This window comes from Aplidium turbinatum, chromosome 12 (genome assembly GCF_918807975.1).
Source record: "Aplidium turbinatum chromosome 12, kaAplTurb1.1, whole genome shotgun sequence".
NCBI lineage: Eukaryota > Metazoa > Chordata > Ascidiacea > Aplousobranchia > Polyclinidae > Aplidium > Aplidium turbinatum.
The window spans coordinates 10,498,942-10,519,839 of record NC_137483.1 but is presented as its reverse complement, the minus strand read 5'-3'; the positions used below and the strand labels follow the sequence as shown (position 1 = coordinate 10,519,839).

At 37.4% G+C, this 20,898-nt stretch overlaps 1 protein-coding gene across 1 annotated transcript in view; it reads right to left on the bottom strand.

Moving 5' to 3' along the window:
- LOC145780580 (protein unc-80 homolog) overlaps positions 1-20,898 on the bottom strand; it is a 45,007-nt gene that overhangs the window by 23,685 nt on the left and 424 nt on the right. Inside the window, exons 2-25 of the mRNA XM_082592206.1 lie at positions 20,659-20,704; positions 19,694-19,850; positions 18,703-18,907; positions 17,618-17,743; positions 17,045-17,221; positions 16,578-16,693; positions 16,372-16,457; positions 14,627-14,846; positions 14,079-14,146; positions 11,981-12,217; positions 11,352-11,396; positions 10,909-11,028; positions 10,299-10,458; positions 9,790-9,926; positions 9,115-9,258; positions 8,533-8,597; positions 8,017-8,145; positions 6,690-6,798; positions 5,772-5,925; positions 4,904-5,094; positions 4,077-4,259; positions 3,329-3,461; positions 1,302-1,448; positions 267-422 (exon numbers count right to left, since the gene is read on the bottom strand). Of these exons, the coding sequence (XP_082448332.1) occupies positions 267-422; positions 1,302-1,448; positions 3,329-3,461; positions 4,077-4,259; positions 4,904-5,094; positions 5,772-5,925; positions 6,690-6,798; positions 8,017-8,145; positions 8,533-8,597; positions 9,115-9,258; positions 9,790-9,926; positions 10,299-10,458; positions 10,909-11,028; positions 11,352-11,396; positions 11,981-12,217; positions 14,079-14,146; positions 14,627-14,846; positions 16,372-16,457; positions 16,578-16,693; positions 17,045-17,221; positions 17,618-17,743; positions 18,703-18,907; positions 19,694-19,850; positions 20,659-20,704 (3,311 nt within the window). The remainder of the gene's footprint in view (positions 1-266; positions 423-1,301; positions 1,449-3,328; positions 3,462-4,076; positions 4,260-4,903; positions 5,095-5,771; positions 5,926-6,689; positions 6,799-8,016; positions 8,146-8,532; positions 8,598-9,114; positions 9,259-9,789; positions 9,927-10,298; positions 10,459-10,908; positions 11,029-11,351; positions 11,397-11,980; positions 12,218-14,078; positions 14,147-14,626; positions 14,847-16,371; positions 16,458-16,577; positions 16,694-17,044; positions 17,222-17,617; positions 17,744-18,702; positions 18,908-19,693; positions 19,851-20,658; positions 20,705-20,898) is intronic.

Below are 20,898 nucleotides of genomic sequence, written 5' to 3'. Positions count from 1 at the left end.
AATTCACATGTAAGGTCTTCCAAACTTGCGACATAAGGAGTTCTTTTACAAAGTTTACACAAGTCCTACATACCCTGGCCGCGAGAGATCAAACAAAGATGAAAACCAACAGTTTTTCTTACATTGTTTTGACAATCGGAGACGTTGGTGGATGCGATATCAATAACAAATAACATTTGTTGATTTAAGGAATCTGGTGTCTTTTCACATCTAGCTAAACAAAATCTGTTTATTATCAGCAAAAAATCCCTTGCCTGATGACTCACCGTCCACTAAAGACGTAGTTCTGATCAATGTTGGAATATTCGCACATGACACATTGAGGGCGCCTGACGGCTCAAAGAACTTTATAGTTTTCTTGTTCGGAGATTCATCGAGTTTTACTGGAGTTGTGGCAGCAGTTCCAACTTCGCTTTTCGAACCTGCGTATTTTCAGCAGTGTAATTTAAAAAAGCTTTTTTAGTGATCAGGAACTTCCGATCTTTGACAGTTAAAGGATATTATGATATCTCTTTGGTCATTGAAGAACAAAATCTACTGCACTATAAGCCTACATTGTCTACCGAAATAAAATAACAGCAAATTTTGTGGTATATCTTGGTTATTTGCTTGTGGTAGCCATGTGGCCTGATTTGTCACATTTTGCAGATTTTGATTACAGCTACTGCTAGTGCTTGACTGACATTTTTTAAGATGTTTTTACTTTTTGCGGTTTCCTAATGACATAAAACTTTCTTGTTGCCTTGGGGAAGCAGTAGCAAATGAGAAAAAGTAAGTTGAAAAACGCAAAATCAGACTGTTATTGAAAATTAACAGTCTGACTAAAATCTTCGAAATCAAATTTTCTTTGTTTTTCAACATCTGAGGATGTTAAAACCTATTGTGTCATCTGGGGAAAAGAATAAAGAAAGCGTAAAAATCTAATTTTTAGAAAAATTTATTTAAACGTTTGCCCAAAGTTAGAAAAACCTGGAAATTTCTGCAAAATGTGACAAATCAGGCCATATCTTTAGGTGGCCATGTGGTAGCCTATAACAGAATAAACTCTTTCCTAAAGCTCTATTGGTTTTTCTATCTTCAAAAGGTGCGTGTTCGATTTTGCTGATAAAATTGGTTGTTTTTACATCAATTGAACATCTTTTGAAATTGAATCAACGTAAAAACGACGTATTGTTTAAGCTGAGATCTAATGGCATTACCATGATCACAATGTAACCCACCGTGTTGGGTGAAAGATGCGGTTTATTAAAAGTCATTGCTTGTGCCGTGCACTGCTATGCTGCAGCTTATGAAATGCTTACCGATGTCAGTACTGGTGACAAACGACTCCTTTCTGTACATGGCGTCCATGTTTGTTTCTCTGAGGAAGGCAGTAATTTGGTGGAGAAGGTTTGCAGCTGCCATTTGAAGGACAATCGGACAGGCTTTTCCAGACTGGTTAACACGAACTGAAACACATGACGGCTAATGAACTGGACAAACCGTTTCGACAACTCGCTTACAAAAAAGCGTATTTTGGCTCAAGAAAATTGCTTGAATCAGTGTGCTGTTGCCAAATTTTTTGTTAGAGATGGGCGTACAACATTGTAGCCAATGGTTTCTTTGCATTGGAAAAGTTACCGATGCCAATTACGTCATCCCAACCAGCAAAAGCTTTTTAACGATGCAAAAAGGGCGACGTTTGCTCGTTTTGGATCAGGCCCGTAGCCAGCCGGGGGCCAGGGGGGGCCTCGCCCCCCCTGGCAAAATCCCAACATTCTTGAGCAACAGCTGCAATTATAATGATTTTGCCCATTTTCCCGTTGCACAGCTCCAACTGGCCCAATTAACTACAATTGTTTTGTTTAGTTAACAGCTATGATGATTAAACAATTTTGCCCCCCCCCCCCTAACTCCTCCTTTGGCAACCTCAACAGGTTCAATTCAACCAAGGCCAACACGTGTTATAGGTTGGTAAAAAAATTGTCAGAAACTGTGTAAAATAAAAATGTTTTGGGAAAGAATGATAACCTAACAAAGAGGGAATGGATTTCCAGCAGGCCTACAAACCGGTACAAATTAGGCTATACTTAATTCTTACCATTCTTAAATACTTACCATACTTAATTCATACTTAATTCATACCCATTACTTACCATACTTAATTCTAAGGGTCAGTGATAACCAATCTGTGCAGTGATAAACCAAATTTGTGCAGTTAAGCAGTGTTTATTTTTTTTCTTCAATCCAATCAGTGTAAATAAATTTTGTTTCTAGTTTTCTGATCTGTGAAGTGTTCAACCTTGCAGCAGATATTGCTACATTTGAATCTAGCACTGCCGTTTGTGAGTGTGGATTCTCAGTGTTAACAAGGGCTGACGCTCCCACTAGACGGAGCATGTTACAACCAAGACAGGCAAACTTAGTGCTTATGGCCTTTGAACATTCTGTATCGAAATCTATCGATTTAGACTTGTTTGTGAGACGGCTTGCATCCAAACATCCGCGACTGCAATTGCAATAGACTAGCTCACGGTTGTATAGGCGGAATGTAATCATATATATCAAAATCCTAGGCACTAGCTTCTTCGAGCCAGTTAAAGTTTTTGCTCGTAACAAGTACCGCTATTTATACAACAAGTCAACAATTGCTTTGTTATGTTGGTCATTGTAATATGGTTGCCGTGATAAGAGACCAGTGTTGGTCTTAACCAGTGGCGTAGCCAAGGGGGGGGGGGGGGTTTACAACCCCCCCCTTTGGCACGCGTGTGACGTCACGATATTGAGAATGATGCTTTCAGTCTCTTTATGCTTGAGCATGATGCTTTCAGTCTAAAAAAATTTGCCTAATTTTAAACAAAACTGCATTAAAAGAGCGAGTTGTGCCAATACCTAACATTCAAACATCTCAGCCAGGAATTAGCAACAAGAAAACATAGAGACTTAGCTTTATTTCCGAAAAATGCTGAAGAAAACATGATCTTATCCTTTTGCTATGCCACCTGACAGCACCATTTTACAGGAATACTCATACCCACATTTTTGTTGAAAATGCTCTCAGAATGCACCAAATTCAAAGTAATTTTTCAAAATTTTCAGGGGGAGGCCCTCCAGACCCCCCCGTCGCTGGGTGTCGTCTTAGGCGAACACGTCGTCGGGCTTCGCCCGCCGGTCGTCAAAACCTCTCCTTTCAAAATTCCTGGCTACGCTACTGGTCTTAACACTAAACTGACATATTGCAATTTTTGTGGATACCGGTGTTTAAGAGGTTAAAATGCCAAAATCATTCAAATTTTTTCGGCCCCCCCTTGCTCTGCGGTCTGGCTACGGCCCTGTTTTGGATACTCACTGTCTTTTAAAAAGTCTTCATTTAAATCTTCATTCCTGTGCCTGGCTTTCTCTTCTTGGGTTATGACGTCACCAAGTACCGTGTTGGGATGGTTGTTTATGGACATCACTTTTTCCAAGAATTTGTTCAATTCCTGTACACGTTTGCTTGGATTACAACAAGTGTTAAATGATTGGTTGATTAACTGCGGAAATGTCTATCCTTATCCTTGGAATGAGAAAGCCTCTTTGAAGCTTCTTGCAGTTTCGCATACCTGTAGAGACTTTGAACTGATGACCACCTGACCACCCAGATTGATAGAATGAAGTTTCTGCTTGTTGTTGCCTGTGGATTATTCTTAGGAGCTTTCTTGAGGTTACGATAGTTGTTCGGCTTTGTTGTTTCTTCATTCGCAGGACTGGGTGTTTATCCACTGCTAGGTTTGAAAGGACAAGTAATGTAGGCTATTGCATGATTCTATACACCAGTTAGCATGCCTTGCCTCAATTGCACAACGGCGGCCAAATACGAATAACATGTTAAAAAAATCCGTCAGAACAGTCTTCTACTTCGTCGTCACACTACATTCTACTATTACATTCTACATAACTACATTCGTTCAGTCTACTACATCGTCAGAACAGTCTTCTAAACCCGTCAGAACAGTCTTCTACTTTGAGGTGTTAGCTAATTATCCGTTTAGTCTTTCGCCTGTTCCGGAAAAGTGAAGCATGCCAAGCAATAGTCAGCGAGCAGTTGTAACACCTACCGTTCCCCAACGCATAAACTGCAACCGCGCAGTCACGTAATACACTTCCATGGCAGCTTTAACATTTCTGTGAGGTTGGGAGAATCTTCTGCAAGTCCAATTGGGCCATTTGTTGCTCACACAGCGATCTACAAACTGTGCGCACTGTAGCAGCACGACAAAGCGCGAAGTGATAGGAGCAGTCTATGGAAATGAAAGACGAGCACAATATTAATGGTTAAGGACATCATCAGTCGACAATGGAAGGCCTAATCATGACCTAATACTGAAGTGTTCGGCAGTTGCTTCGATGTAACGCAGACTGCTTATACAAGATTGATTACAAAATGTTATCCTCGAACTTAGAAAGTCTCTGCAAAAGCTAAAATGTGCTAGATTAGCATACTTAATACGTATACAAGCTTCAGGCATTGACCCAGCAGTCACCAAAATCGACAAATGAAGTTTGCGCTTCTTGAAGTTTTGTTGTATGTAGATTATCCCAACCTCTAGGTATCGCGTAATGAAGAACTGTCTTTGAAATACGTTGCTGAAGCACACACCCCGAGTGCTGAACTGGCGTTGGCGTTACTTGATTTGGACTAAATTCTTTGCTTTCAAAATCATGTGCTTATCCAACTGACCTCAGGGGCGGATCCAGGAAGTAGCCTTAAGGGGGGGGGGGGCAATTTATACAAAACGCAATGATGTGTATGTGTCTACATTAATCCGACCTTTCAAATACATCGTGAATAAATTTACTTTTCTGTGTTTTAAAGGGACGATTGCCTCAATCTCCCCCTCTGGATCCGCTACTGACAACGATATAATATATCATTATACCATACCAATCCCATAACAGATCCAAGAACATTTGCATCAGGTACTGTTCCCGGAGGGCAACATTCCATTAGAAATTGGAGGATTCTTATTCCGTTACAAATATCCTTTTGATCCACTTCAAACTCTCCGTTCTTCTTCTTCGTTGGATCTTTCAAAGGATCGGCCAATTCCATCAATGGCATCACAAAGGGAAATTCTGGACAAAACAAAATTTTCCTAAATTCAAATCTGCCTGCAAAATTAACGAAATTAAAAAAATTGATTGGTGGTCTTGACCTCTGAATCGGTACGCGTAGGTTCGATACCCTGTCGAGTCATACCAAAGACGTTTTGAAATTGGTCCTCAATCTTATCCCTGCTTGGCACTCAGCATAGAAATGGACTCAGGGCGATAATATAGCCTACTCGACTGTGTCTCAATACAACCGCACTGATGGACACTTTCTGGTTTATACCACGCTCAGAAAGCAACGCATATCTGCGACGGATATATAAAAACACATGCATTATAAATTATAATGTCATTTTTACTCAGACCACTTAATCTGAAGACGTCCGATGCTTTCTGTCACTTTAGAATAAGCTCCCATAAATATGAATTGTGCTTGGTGATACAAGAGCGGTCGTTTACAAAGCATTTAATCTCTACTTCGTAATTCTGTTGACAAACAAAATCCCAGAACAAGTAAAAGCCACACTTTCTTGAAAAATCCTTGATAAATCTTTTCTTGAAAAATCCTACACACGTTTTATACATGTGGTGCTTTTCTAAGTGTAGGCTAATATTCAATCTTTCTGATTATATTTTGCATAATCCAACTTTTTGCATAATCCAACTATTCTTAAACCATTCCAAAAACAACACCAACTCACGAAATGCGGAGACAAGTCCTGCACCACCCTTGTCTTGCTTTTTGGTGTTTTTTCTTTTCATCATTTTACTGATGAACCCTGGATGTCCGCTGTCGTACTCATCAGAATCATTACCGTCCGTGTTGTCGTCCGTTTTGTTAAAATTGGGTATCACCTTTGGGTCAAATTGGGTCATCAATTATGCCATCAAGTACCAGCATGATGTTTATGTTTGTAAAGTACATCAATTCATTATGATATAACTTAAAGATGAAGCATGCAGGATTATCAGTTTTATCGCTAAATTGCAAATTACTATTTAATGACGCCATTGCTGACGTCATCGTTTTTCGGAGTCAGTACACATTGAATTGGATTCTCCTAATTATATTGAATCTGTTGACGCATAAATCATCTTTTTACAATAAGAATTAAGTAAGTTATGACATTTTCAAATCTCGTGAAAACAACTCCCTATTAAAAATAATGCATTTTCAAACCTTGAAAAAAATCGCTTCAGGTACCTTTATAAACCGCGATTTTTGGAAATGAAGACGATGTCCGATCAAGCTCAAACTTTACGAATGTCGTTTTATGACTATTCGCAAGAAAGAAAGTTTGCAGCTTTGAAATCAGATAAAATTAGGCTTAGTAATTAAGGGTAATTAAACTAACAATTTTTGCTTGTTGTAGGATGGCAGCAATCAAAATATATCCTAAATCTCCCAAAAAAATGGAATTAGAAAAAAAACGATTTTTTTCGGATAATCTTTTAAAAATAGACAAATTTTTGTTGTTTTCTAAACTTAAAGCATCAATTTTACTGACCTGGACAGGCCTGATGCATTTAACACTCAACAGCTACCGCACGCTTGCAGTAGCCCATATAGCCTACCGGCCTATCAGTTACAGGAACAATGAAAAAAAATGTTTACTCACACTTGCTCTTTTTAGAAGGTTTCCCATTTTTCCAAACGGAGTTGCTGCGCGATCTCTATGCCCACGACTCCCGTCCACTTCTTCGTCATCGGAATAGTCTTGTTCAAATCTAAAGTTTGATCTTTCAGATAGTAAATCCCAAGCAAAATAAAACAGTAGCCTATACTACAACCTATATTTTCCTATAACTACAAAAATAATCTTTAAAGTGTGTTATTATGGCATAAAAACATATATATATAACTGATCATATAAAATCAAAATCATCATCATAATTTTCAGCCTGTGGTAGCCAGCTACTGAGCGAAGGCCTTCTCCTTTTTTGCCAATCCAGTCGATCGTGTGTTTTTGTCAAAATAAGATTACCTAAATGCAAAAATCTATCTTTGTTGTAAACTGTAGGTGTGGGCAGGCCCGGATTAAGGTCAAATGGGGCCCCTGTGCTAATGCATTTTATGGGGGCCCTTACTAGCTTACGTGGAGCGTAATGGAAGTAGCCTAAGCTGGTTTCGCTTTCAGAGGAAACCGAGCCTTGCTTAGGTACAAGTTAGATAACTTTGAAATAGCACGTGATCGATGATTAAATAAGCATATGTGCAAATTAAGTCAACAATGTTTACGGTATAATGGATGCAAAATCACACACATTAAATCAACGAAACCGTGCAAGGGACCACTGTTAGTACTGCACACTACACTGCAAATTGCAATGAAAGGTTATTCTGAATTTTTATTCTAAACTGCTCTTTCATTCACTACTAACTACCAATAGGATTTAAAAAACTAACATGAAATTCAGCCGAATGACTTTTTCTGGCTTTCTTTGCTGCAAAGTCTGTAAGGATAGCATCAAAATTGAGAAGTCGCAGTTTATCACACTCTATGCTGAGAAGGCTCAGATTAGCCAACCGCTCTTGTGTCATTGTAGACCGATGTACGTTTTTGATTCTTTTCAGCTTAGAGAATGATCTTTCTCCAGAACAGTTAGTGACCATCATACAAAGAAACAATCTAAGAATTGTTTCTACATTAGGGAAAGCAGCTTCAACTTTATTATTCTCTATTATCTGGTACATGGTTTCATGACTAAAATTTGCTTCATTTCCATAAGCCTTTTTGAGATAATATTTTAAGTATAATATTTTTAGATTAATATTTTATTTTATTTATTTCATTTTTAGGAAAAGTGGGGCCCTCTGTCTGCGGGGCCCCTGTGCTTTAGCACACCCTAGCACAATGGTTAATCCAGGCCTGGGTGTGGGCCTAACTTTTATGCTATATTATTACATTCACTTTAACCAACTGTAGTATTGAACAATGAACATACAAAAAATGCCTTTTCTCAGAAAGTCCAGAATATCCAAATTCTTCAAACTTCTTCATAGTCGGCTTGCCAGTCTTCTCCCCAACCTTTGGTGACAACAATGGAGTCGAAGCGAGATGGACAGCACCACGTCTAAACATAGCGAAATGATTCAACTTTGGTAAGCATGTTCTGAATGATTTGTTTCAAAAGTAAACAAATTAATGGCTCTGTGGATCAGAGGTGCTACAACGAAAAACTCTGTAGTGGATCTTTTGTCGCTCGCAGGCCGCTAATGACCCACCTCTGGTTCAGATTATGCTTGGCCCGGTACATATTGATACTTTTTTCTTGTGTGCTTTTTGATCACATCATATCATTTATTTCTTCATCGAGTAGTGTGGCAACTCTCACTTACCTGATGTAGAGAACTCCTTTTCAGTTTTCAAAAGTATTGTTCCTTTTTAGCATTGGGTGCTAATGCAAATAAGTTGCAAAGAAAAGAAGTTGCCTTATTAAATTTTCCTCTCAGTTGTCTACCTGTATTTGTTGAAGTTTTGTGGAAGCTTATCTTTCTTTTTAGTAGATTCACCACGCTTTTTTCTCTGCAAATAAAAATAAAAAATACTTTCAAACGTTAAATGCTTTTTCAGGAATATGATTTTGACTTTTAACCCCCCTCAAATGAAGAACAAATGTTACAAGACAATATTGAGGCTTTTTCTCTGAGCATGCAAAATTAGGGTAAAATTCGAATTAAATTTTCCGAAAGCTTTCTACCTTTTTAATATAACATTTTTGCGAGGTAGCCCATTCAAGTTTTAGTTTAAAATTAACATAAAATTCATTGCTATTTGTATGAATTCAAAACTACAATTGCCGCAATTGACCGAGTCAGATCTAACAAGATATAGACAAGAGCTATGCCTTGTAGCTTAATAAATACGTGCATGATTGAGCAACCTGTTTTTTTAGAACACCGTATAAACCGTGTATTCTTAAACCTGGGTCCGGGGTGCACGAACCTTTCGGGAGCTTGTGAACGAATTGGGTCATGTACTCTACTCTATCAATTTTTTTTTATTTTAATTTAAGATCATAAGGAAAACAATTACGAAGAACCTGACATCCGTTCACCTTTTCTGCTTCCCAATTTTCACGCTTTTTCTGTGGAATAAGCATCACAGACAACAAAACCCAATTAAAGGTGGAGACGTGGTTCAGCCTCACAAACTGAACAAAATTGCGCACCTCTTTGTAAAGTTCCTAAAACACAAGCACACTCTTATGTTAGTGAAAAGACTCTTTTGCTATGTTTTAGAGTTGAGCAATAACAATTAAATTTTAACAGTGAAGACTCATTAACAGGGGCATAGTCAACACAAAATTGTGAACGAGCCCGGCAACAGGTCACCAAAGGCGAAGCATCCAGAGAGGGTGTGGGGGCCTTCATCAGAAAGGTTTGAAAAAAAACCCTTAAAATTGCCCACTCCGAGAGCATTTTCAACCTAAATCAATAGTAAAAACTTTGTCAAATGATGCTGTAACAGAAAGTAAAAATATATTCTAAAATTTAGGAGGAGGGCAATTGCACCCTTTGTCCTTCTCTGACTACGCTCCTGCTCATTATATCTAAAGATATGAACAAAAAGTCTGTACCAGAAAACAACTGCGAAGTTACTTGGTCTTATAATGGCTACTTGTTTGTTACTGACAGAAACAACGAGAAATACCGTTTTGAGTAGGCTACCATTGGCTACAATATAAATCGAAATCAAAACAATAAAAGAGATAAACCTCGTGATCTGGTTCAAGCAGACTTTCGTGTATTTGGATGCATTTTTCAATCAATGGGCGAAATACGGTCTTGACAACAATATCTTCAAGAGCTGTGTCTGTGTCGTGATCAGCACACAAAGTTTCATCGTTGATTTCTGAAAAAAAAGAACAACAAAGTATGCAGACAATGAATAAACGTAAAAAAATGGACTAGCATAATACGTTTCATTTGAAGGGAACAAAAAACCCGAGTCTGAAGATCAACTTTTAAATCGTTTTTTTTTAGCTTGTAATCCCGAAATTAATTGATACATCCGAAAAATGTTACACATTTAGAAATAAATCATTGGAAATACAGTTATGTCTCGAATAAAATTTGATTTAAGGCTGAAAGACTGTTTAAAGAATTCAACGAAACGGGTTACTCTAGAACCCAGACAACAAATCAACCGCTTTTTACATTGCTTTAACGTTTACAGACGTTGAATCAATGTTAAAAGCGGTTTGTTTGCTGTCTGGGAAATCACCCCGAACTGCAACCGAGTTTGTTTCCACCACACAATATGACAACAGGGAATGAAGAACGTCCATGATGTCTTTGAGCGGGTGAACTTTCAAGACGTTCTTCAGGTGCTTTATGAAGAGGGCACGATGTGAAGTGAAGATTGATGTTGTGAGACGATGGATCTGAAACATCATCACGGTGTATGCTCATAATTAATAATTAAAAATATTTTTATTTTTTCAGTGGCAAGAGTTTCTTAACGACATTGAAAAGATAAAAAAAAACATTACGGTATATTGTTTTCCATTGACCAATAGCATTACAAAAACTTTAAATTTATGAAAAAAAAAACATTAAAGTAAGTTTCCATTAACGTATTGATTGACTGATAAAAAAGATAAATCAAAAATACTTGAAATGCTACCACGAGTTAATAAAACCTGCTTTGTTGTGCCATAAACAAAAACCGAGCAACATTACAGGATTAACATAATTAAAAAAATTAAAAAAAAAAAAAAAAATTCCTTATTTGCAGTACATTTACCTCAAATAATATTAAATTTGTGTTGCAGCTTAGCTTTTTATGTTTGCAGCATAGTATATGATAACATAAACAAATGTAATAGCAATACCATTTCTCTCATTTTGTTTGCATTGTTGGTCCGGTGACCGGATTTAGAGCAAGCATTGGAGCAGCCCAATTGTTGGCTTAGTTTATCCAGGATCTGTAGGAACATCTCAGTATTCCTAACCTATGCAAAATGTTCATCAAAAACTAAATATCTAAGCTTGGATTTAAATAATAATTTAATAAGTGCAGTCTATTAACAAAAGTAGTGTGAGAAGTACAGCAGACTACAGGACAATAACGATAAATATTCACACCATACCACCTGTACAGGGATTTTATGACGATATAAAATACAATAAAACAGTTGTAACTATAAGTAGGACTTACTCAATTAAAGCAGAAGTTGCCTTTTCACATGGCTTCAACGCCAAGCTACGTTGAAGTGATGTAAAAAAGGTGTAAAAAACTTTTGCTGCTCTAGTGTTAAATCAAAGTGAAACTTACTTCTCCAGAGTCATCTATTTCCGATTTTGACGTCATAGGCTTTTTCTGACAAAAAAAAAATATTGATTCAAACATGAGTTACCGTACCGCATTTCCGACGATGAGCAGTGGTTTCATTTCTCGGGTTCACGCACGGTCAGCAAACCAATTAAGCGTATAATTATACCAATATTCTATGTAGCTCAAGTTAAGGCCACTTCCGCCATTACATGTGCCTTTGGTGTCCGTGCAACCAAATTTGTCCTTGATTTTCTCTACAGAAACATTATATACGTCATCTTAAATGAGCTGTGAATCTGAGGTGGCAAAAGGATAGACACTCGGCCCAAAGGCGACAACAACGAGTTGATCAAACTGTTCAAAGTTCTTAATTATAAAAGTTGCAGATTATGAAATAAGAAATCAGTTACATGCTTGCAGCTATCTAGTGCAGGTTGGCGATGACAGCTTTAAGAAATAAGTTTAATAATTCAGAATGGTTGGCTGACACTCAACAGAGAAACTCCATTAGTTTTACACAGCTTCAAAATTGACACTGATTTATACTAATAAACGGGACATAATCTCTCTTCAGAACATATGCAAGCTGTCAAGCAAAATGGCAGTGAAAAAAATGCATGATTTATCACCTGTTCTGTCGACGCTTCGTGTCTTTCGTGCAAACACACAAGCACTTGAATACAAATGTCCAATATTTTCAAGCCAGGGCTTTTCTGCACTATGACTTCAATTACGGAAAGAATTGCGTCCAACTTCAGGCAGCCCTGGGCATCAATGTAATCACAGGACAACACCGCGGTTATTTCTTGCTCGGACGGCTTGTAAGTTAAGCACGTGTCAGAAGTCCACCGCCGATTTGCCGACATCTGAAATCAAGATAAAGCGATCGATACTTCATCAGTTCGGTGATTGAAAAATCTTTGAATGGCTGCAAAGCGCTGAAGTAACATGTCCCGTAGCTTACAGTTGTAAGGAAACTTCATTTTTACACTTTTTCAATTGGTAAGAACTTTTGTTGATGGTAACAATACCGACGACTAACTATTGAAAAAATAGTGATGATAATCAGGGGCGCCGGAACGATTTGTGACTGGAGGGGGGGCAAGATTACAAAAAAAGGGCACTTTTGTTTACTAAAAGGCCAATTTCTTTTCAATTTTTAAGATAAAATATAGCGATAATGATAATCCGGTATACAAAGAAGGGCACCATGCTATGTTATAATGATGTAACCTACTGTCAAGCCTTAAAACAACCTGCGGCCATGGCCGCTAAGTAATGCTTGGATGACCGCTGGTGCTACCTCCTCAATCGGGCAAGTTTGGCCGCCGGTCTCTTCTAGCCAATTATGTAATTTCGCAATAGAATGATCGTGGATTAACGGTCGAAAACATGTAGTAGGCTATCAAAGAGTGACGCAAAATTAGGTCAGCGCCTCATAGCCTAATCGCCACTGTTGCATTGTGCGGGAATATTTGTTATTGATGGAATATATCCATCTGCGATCGCCAGCGCTGTAAGTCTTGTTTGTAATTCCTGACGTTTATTTTAACAAAGTCTTAATCCGAAGTGCTAATTTACATCGGCTGGCAATATTGTCGTTTTTATGTCGATTCGATGTTGTCGGACATTGAACCGTTGTTAAAAAGGAGAACTAAGTTAGTTGACATCCGAGGGGAAAACATTTTTTGATCATATTTTGCAAAAATTATGCTTCTTTTAGTAATGTCCTTCACATCATTGAAATACCTATTTTATTACCTTGCCGTCATCATCAACACAGTCATGTCGAACGTTGTTTTTCATTGCTAAAAAGAATTTTAGGGGAGTGGCAAACTTCTTTAAAATCAGCCACATTAGAGACGCTCGTGCGAGTGTCGTTTGAATAGTACTGGATTACAATCCCGATAAAGCAGTTATTGCGTGGTGCAACGATTCTATTGTAGGACGTTGCCCAGACTTCAACAACGCTAAGTGATCATTTTAGCACTGTTGCAAGTTTAATTCTATTTACTTGTGCTATCGTTATTTTTATTTTGTATTTTGGCCTCAAAGCACGCAGATTTGGCCCCCGAGAAGGAGCTCCCGGTAGGCCACGATGGCTGCCGAAAAAAAAACGAGTTTGACGGCCTGTACTGTGTAGAAAAATTTTGTGCCGTAAATATTATTTTGAAGCAAAAATGAAAAATTATAATTAGGCTAAAAGCGAATAGCAGAAATTGTTATATTGCAAAATGTGCAGTAGCTTACATGACTTTAAAAGGGCACCATTGCCCCCCCTGCCCCTCCATCTGCAGAAAAATTGAGGGCAGGGGGGGCTTTCGCCCCCCCTGCCCCCCGCTTCCGGCGCCCCTGATGATAATGTGACGTAGACGTCGTCACGTCACTCAGAGATAGGCACAACGCGTTACTTCAATCACAACAGACAGGGTGAGCTGGGAAATTGGTTCCTTGGAACAACTTTGTAAGTTTTCAATTGATTAACTCCAACAAAAAATCTTATTAAATTTGCTTGTATGCTCAAATAAATTTAACAAACAACCGGAATTAAAGCTCTTTTCCGATTCCTCTTTGCCATACCTGCTGCAGACATTAGCAAGCAATAGAAATTTATTAAAAGCTTTCTCGGCTGTACATGTACATTGTACAGTAAGTCATTTGTGTCAATCTAATGCTAATTAAATGTATTATCGGTCTCGCATAGCATCGATTTTGAGGAAAACTCACTGTCGCTGAATCGAAGTCGTCTATTTCGCTGTCTTGAAGCAAGGAATCCATCGCGGATGACTTGTCCACTGCAATGATTACGCTCGGTAAAGATTATTTTGTAAAACAGTCAAATTGACAAGAAAAACAACGAAATTAAGATATGATCGGTAGTCGACGACAGTGATATAACTTACTAAAAAGACCAAAACACACCATATTTAACCTTTCGGAGGCCTTATCAATATCTCGCCGCATCTGCTACAAAAATTGTACTCAACAAAGTAAGTATTTACTTATGGTTCACCCTAGGGAAGTTAGATCATGGGGATACAAAGCTACATCCGCTTTTGGCTTATTCGTCACACTGGAAGGGTTTACTGATTTACAAAATATGTTTAATTTTTAAGGGTAATATAAATTAGTGAAATTGTTTTTTAAGTAATTGAGGTTTTTTTGTTGAAAACAAGCTTATAGCTTGTCATAAAAATTGTCAAATTGACCCTTCTAATGTTACCGGAAAAGCGGAGCTGAGCGTCCCATGACGTAATGCCCGGAGGTACACTCACGCGAGTATGTAACTTCTGTCTCTGCCTCACAACCTGAGACGGAGGCATGGTAGATGGGAGGTGGAACAGAGAGCGATTCATCCTGCGGGGTTGCAGAAGAGGAGAGTTTTGTCTTATGGTAGATGCCGAACCACTTCTTACGCAAAGTGGACTTTGAATCAAAATGCAATTCTCCTGAAGTGACTGCGGTGTAAGATGGCGGATCATCCTCTTCTGGTGCCTAGGTGACGTTTGTTTTTGTGATAAATGTGTTTAACTTAGTTTTAAAGTTATTAGCAATTAGCATCAAACAAGTATTTAACTGAAACGCTGAAAATAACCTAACTAGCAATGGACTTCAAACCTATTATAGTTTGATCACAATGAGATATAAAAACTTTTTTATTTTTTGTCTTGTTTTCAGATTGATATTTAGTTTGTTGTCTTCAACTAATTTGTAAAACCATAGAGAAATAAAACAAAGTAACTTCAGCGGGTTTAACATGATGTATTACATACACAAATATAACATAAGAAACTCTAACGTTTTCGAAACGTACGTGTGTCGTCATCAGGAATTACATACCTGCAATATACATAAAATGAAAATTGCAAGGTAAATTTGACTTTGCACTATAACTGTAACTGTATACTAACGACACTCCAGACTGAAAAGCACAAACTGAACGAGTGATACAGAAATGATTACAAGTAAATTATACGGTGGAAAACAGATCAGGTGAGGTGCCTGTACAGTAGTTTACACCTCATGTGATCTGTTTTCCACCGTATAATTTACTTGTAATCATTTCTGTATCACTCGTTCAGTTTGTGCTTTTCAGTCTGGAGTTTCGTTAGTATACAGTTACAGTTATAGGGCAAAGTCAAATTTACCTTGCAATTTTCATTTTATGTATATTGCAGATATGTAATTCCTGATGACGACACACGTACGTGTCGAAAACGTTTGAGTTTATTTTAATTATGTTATATTTGTGTATGTAATACATCATGTCAAACCCGCTGAAGTTACTTTGTTTTATTTTTCTGTGGTTCAACAAAGCAAACTCTCTACCAAAGTTCAAAGAAAATGAAGGGGTGTACCAGCAAACATCTCTACCAAAGCTTTATAATTTGTAAAAACCTATTCATATTTTTAAACGAAGGTTTAAAATCTCACTTTTAAGCAATGCTCATATTGAGTGCAATGTAAGATTTCAAATAGTCATTATGTTAAAATAATAATGTTGTGGTTTATTTATTGTTGCTCTACAACTGCTAAGATCTATTACAGTCCACTTAATCTAAATCTTCCATCACCAGGCGTATAAGGCAAAAACGTTGCTGCGACAATTGCAGCGTTTGCTTATATACCCGGGTCGTTCGGCAAGATGAGCGCTTTGGCGCCACCACGCTAGTCATTGGCGACTTGAACTTGTGGAAGGAGAGAGATGCGAATGTTCTTTTGCGACTTTTTCGTTTCGGAAGTGGTGATTTTCGTACCGACCTCTTCATATCTTTTGAAATTCTGTTTTGCTAAAAAAAAGTGCATTGTACTACTGTATGGCAACACCAACACGTAACCTACGTCACCAGTTTGTAAAGAATTTTTGAATCCTACTTAACTGCTGAAGCACCGAAAAACCCAAATAGATATGATGTAATTCTACGTCAAATAAGTTTTTATTGGATTATTTTTATTAAGAAGCTCGTTGTGATAGAAAGAACAACGAAAGACACTGCAATGGATTAAAAAGCGAACTTACACGAAACCGAGTAAACGGAGACAATTTTCTTTGAACTTTCGGGTGTGCGATAATTTCCGTCAATTTTGTGTCATCCATGAAACCCTCTGAAATAAATTTCATTAAAAATGTCAAAATCAAACTGGTAAAGTCTTTCTACGACTCAGCACCATGAAGAACCCAGCTTTAAAAAGCTTTTTTACCAAAATCTAAACAAAAAATTTAACCTTCTTCCTTAGGTTCCTTGATTGACTCTTTCTGCACTGGCAAAACGTGAATTGATTTTAAATTCAGTCCAGTCTTTCTTCTGGTCATGAGAGAACGGCAGCGCCGAATTGATGCCCTGCAAATTCCCCATACAAACATGAAGGTAGCCTGCGTAGGTTCAGTGATATACTTTATACTTTGATATAGGCTACATTGTGACATGAAGTTTCTTCGCTGTGTTATTTTACTTAATTTCTTTACTCAACAAGCTCCACAAAAAAGAGCTAATTTTCAAATTATTACCGTTTTTGACCACATGCGGAAACTTCAACAGGTAGGCTATCACTTTCTTTTGATGTTTCTTAGTAATTAGTTTGTTGATTGCGACAAACAAAATATTTGTTTTTTTGACTGATCCTTTGATTTTGAGGTGAGAGACAAGTTTTTCGTATAAAAAACACGGTCTTTCTTTATCAGGTATTCTTACTTTGCCGTGTCATCATCTTCTTGATCTTGTTTTTTGCAAGCCTTCAGCTTTTTCAGAATATACGTGATGCCCCAAAGAACGCCTTCTTCCGACCAGCGTTGATACAGCAAGCAGCTTATGACTGCAACGTCACAGACAGTCACTTGAATTGACTTTACATCCGGGTCTTTCAAGCTGCTGCAATATTAAAAGAAAACTTTATTGTCTGATCAGTCGATCTACTTTGACAACTAGCCTACTGCGGCATCCATGCTTTTTTAGTGTCAGTCAAGTTAAAAAAATTGTTTGGGTACGCTTACTATAGGTTAAAGACAATTGGAAAGTCCAAGTTTTCTAGATTGTTTTAAAATTTACTGTCAAGAAGTAGGATACAACTTGTACATTACCGTAATGTACAAGTTGCACAATCTTCCAATTGTCAATCTATTTCGCAATTTCATGTTCTTGTTTTTGATGAAAAGACGAAAGATAAACTCTTGATTCATAAATGAAAATTTAAGTTCAGTATTCTTTCTTTAAAGTTTGGTTTGCAGTTTTGTGTAAAATATAAGCTGTGCACTGCAATCTACTTACTCAAAATATCTGGAACAGTTTGGAGCAACTTCAGAAGTTGTTTGTCTTGATGGAGTTATCGTTGCAATGAATGGTTCAATTGAAGGCTGCTCGTTGTTTCGCATAGGATTCCATATCTGCTGACCACTACAGCACATATACGTACATCAATTAACCAGGTTATGTTTTGTTATACCCAGGGGTATGCTTGGTAATTGCACGTTTGGATTGTAAAAGGGACGTCAAAGAATAAACCTAATCTTCACTTTCACCCTCAAGTATGTTTTAAGTGTCTTCCAAAACACAGGTGTTGCTCTTAAAAGGTGTCAAACTACCCGTTTAGTGGCCGAGTATAGTTATCGCCTTCGGGTCTGGTGGTGGTAGGCTAGATCTGAGATCAATTCCAGGTCAGGTTAAACCGAAGATTTTAAAAACGATACTGATTGTGTTCTTTCTTACATAACGCAGTAAGAATAAGTCGCGTAATAATGTGATGACATTTTAAATCTGATACAAAATTAAACATGAGCCTTGTCACTAAAATACCTTGAGATGTAGGGTGACAATAAATAGAATCATAACATTATTATTAGGTGTCAAACCTGCTTTCTACAAGTGCTCTCACCACTCGACTATACGCATTACGCAGGCGACAATTAGACTATGAATGGATACTTATTCGAATACTTTCATTTGAATAGCGTGTGTCGTGTGAATGTGTAACGTGTGTTTGAATAAAATTTTGATTCACAAAGCTTAGCCTACTAATACTATCAAAGCAAGATCGCCTCAAAACTGTCAGTGAATATATCACATGGTCAGACAGATGAAGTAAACGATTCCTAATGAGTTAATGGTTGGGCATTAGCCAGATCAATCGAACGAAAAATCGATCTCAAGAACAGAGCCTTTCAATAATCCATTTGTTGGTGCAACAGAGAGAAATTAACAACATTAAAGCAATAAAAGTTTTCTTGAAATATATAGACCGTGTTAAACAAGCATTTGCACCAATACTAAAAATAACAAGGTCATAAATTTTATTCGGATTTAGTCGTTAAGGTTTTCTTGACAGCTAAAACCATTTTTGTTGGTAGAAATCTCACCCTTCAAGACTGAATGTCAGGTCTGATTCTTTGATATTATTGACGATAGGAGCAAAGAGAAAAACAAAAAGTCGAATATTTTCCATTGAAATGGTGTAGTTGTTGTTTCTGTTCTCCATGCTGCAGACTTGCGAAGCTTTGAGAAATATCCAATGGAGAGTTTTCAGTAGTTTGATAGGGGCAGCACCAAACTTATCTCCATGTCCTGTCAAGTTTAATTAAATAAACGTAGAATTTTAAAAAATAGCTCGAAAATAGTACGCTGCGGCAACGTTACTAAGCTTTGCTGTGACGCAAATCACAATGCGGAGATACTTGACATAAAAGATTGTTTTTTACTTTCATTACCTAAAGCAAGACTAAAATTCAATACTTTTTTATAACTGAAAAGAAACCTTATTAATTTGAAATTTAAGCTTAAGGTTTGTCAATATAAAAGCGAAAAAGTAGATCTACGACAAATGTGAAGTATTCGGTTGAAAGTCCATGCATTTTTTATGATAATCTAGGGCAGTTTCATGTTGTTACGTGATTCAGCCCATTAATCGTATCCCGAGATCAAGATGACTATATCAATGAAAAGACAAAAAAGATGCTCGTTAAGCATCCGCATTCAGCATCCATTTGGTGCCACAACGCATGATCAGAGCGTAACTGACAAGTTCAAGGGAGGAATCATCCTCTTGGCAAGCTGAATGCAAAAACCTGGCTCATATTTCAGAATGTATTACTTTGAAAATAGGCATCGCTGCATACAGCAAAAAATTGACCAGTGGATGCATTATTATGTTTGCTTACTGGTAGACTATAAGTTTTTGGACACATTGGTGCATTGGCCTGCAAGTGAAAGATAATACAAAAAGTATATGATCTTGACTGTTTCATACTCTTAAATCTATCGAGAAATATAACACAGCAAGTCATGTAACCTTGAACAAAACAGAAACGTTACAACTTTACAAGCTTTTTCTGAAATAGCTTGAAGACAAACCTAGTCCGTTTCTGTTGGCCAATAGCAAGGCAGAACAATGCATGACGTAAGGCAGGCAGGCGTTTATGAACTGCCAACGTGTGATGCTTCCCACCGCGCATGAAAGAGAAGGAGGAAGATGTTGCAGTTTATTGTCAACTAAAACGTGTTCCAAAGTCTAAAAAATATGATTTGTACGTAGTGGCAATTAGCTATGAATACCATAATACCATTACAAACTTCTGATACCAGTACCACAATAGACCTAATAGATAACACGGTAGACTATACCAATATTACTAATACAACTATCAATGTTAAACCATAGCCAACTAACGTTACCAGTGAAGAATTGCAAATGGGCTTTATATTTTAGCTCTCCACCTGAAACATTAGCGGTACCGGTACTACAAATCTCAAAATACGTTAGAATGCCAAACTATCCAAATCTAAATTAACTAAATTGATAAAGCCAAACAAGCGTCACTTCATGGCAAATTAATTGCATTTTTATTCAAGTAGGCTACAGCTTTTTGCTATGTAGACTACGGGCGATTATCCCAACTTGCTCACAACCATATGTATGCAAATCAAAAAATATGTTGGAATTGTCATGTGGAATGGATGTTTGATGACAAAGCTCTAGCAAAGCAAAAACAAGATTTCTGTTCAGAAGAAGAAGAAAATTGGGAGAATGAAGAAGTGACTAAAGTTGGTGAGAGAAGACAGCAGTGCAACGAAACTGAGTAGAATCAACCCCAACAACCAAGAAACATGATAAAGTGGCTGTAAATACTGGCAGAACTTTGTTACGCCAGGTTTCACCTAATAAAAATTGGTCAAGCGAATGATAATGATGCAAAATAACAATATTACGGCAAAGTAAGGCGAAATCACCGCGTAATTTCAAACCCACATCAGGTCCAAATTCTTTAAAAACTTATTAAGCTACACATTGCTCTTGTACATAGCAATATTAAACTCACAATGCAAGAAGCTGGTAGAAGTTTGCTGTTCAGTCGGACAAACGGGCTGAAAAACAACTCTAAAATTTAGTTAGATGTTACAATGAATTTGTACATAAATATACGACTACTATATGAAAGCCTACGATAGCCTTCGTTTTAAGTACACAACTGTGAGCCAATATGTTATACTGTACATATACAAAAGATAATATGTAGTCCATTATACAAAGTTTGTTTTTTTATCTGAAGTTTAATGTA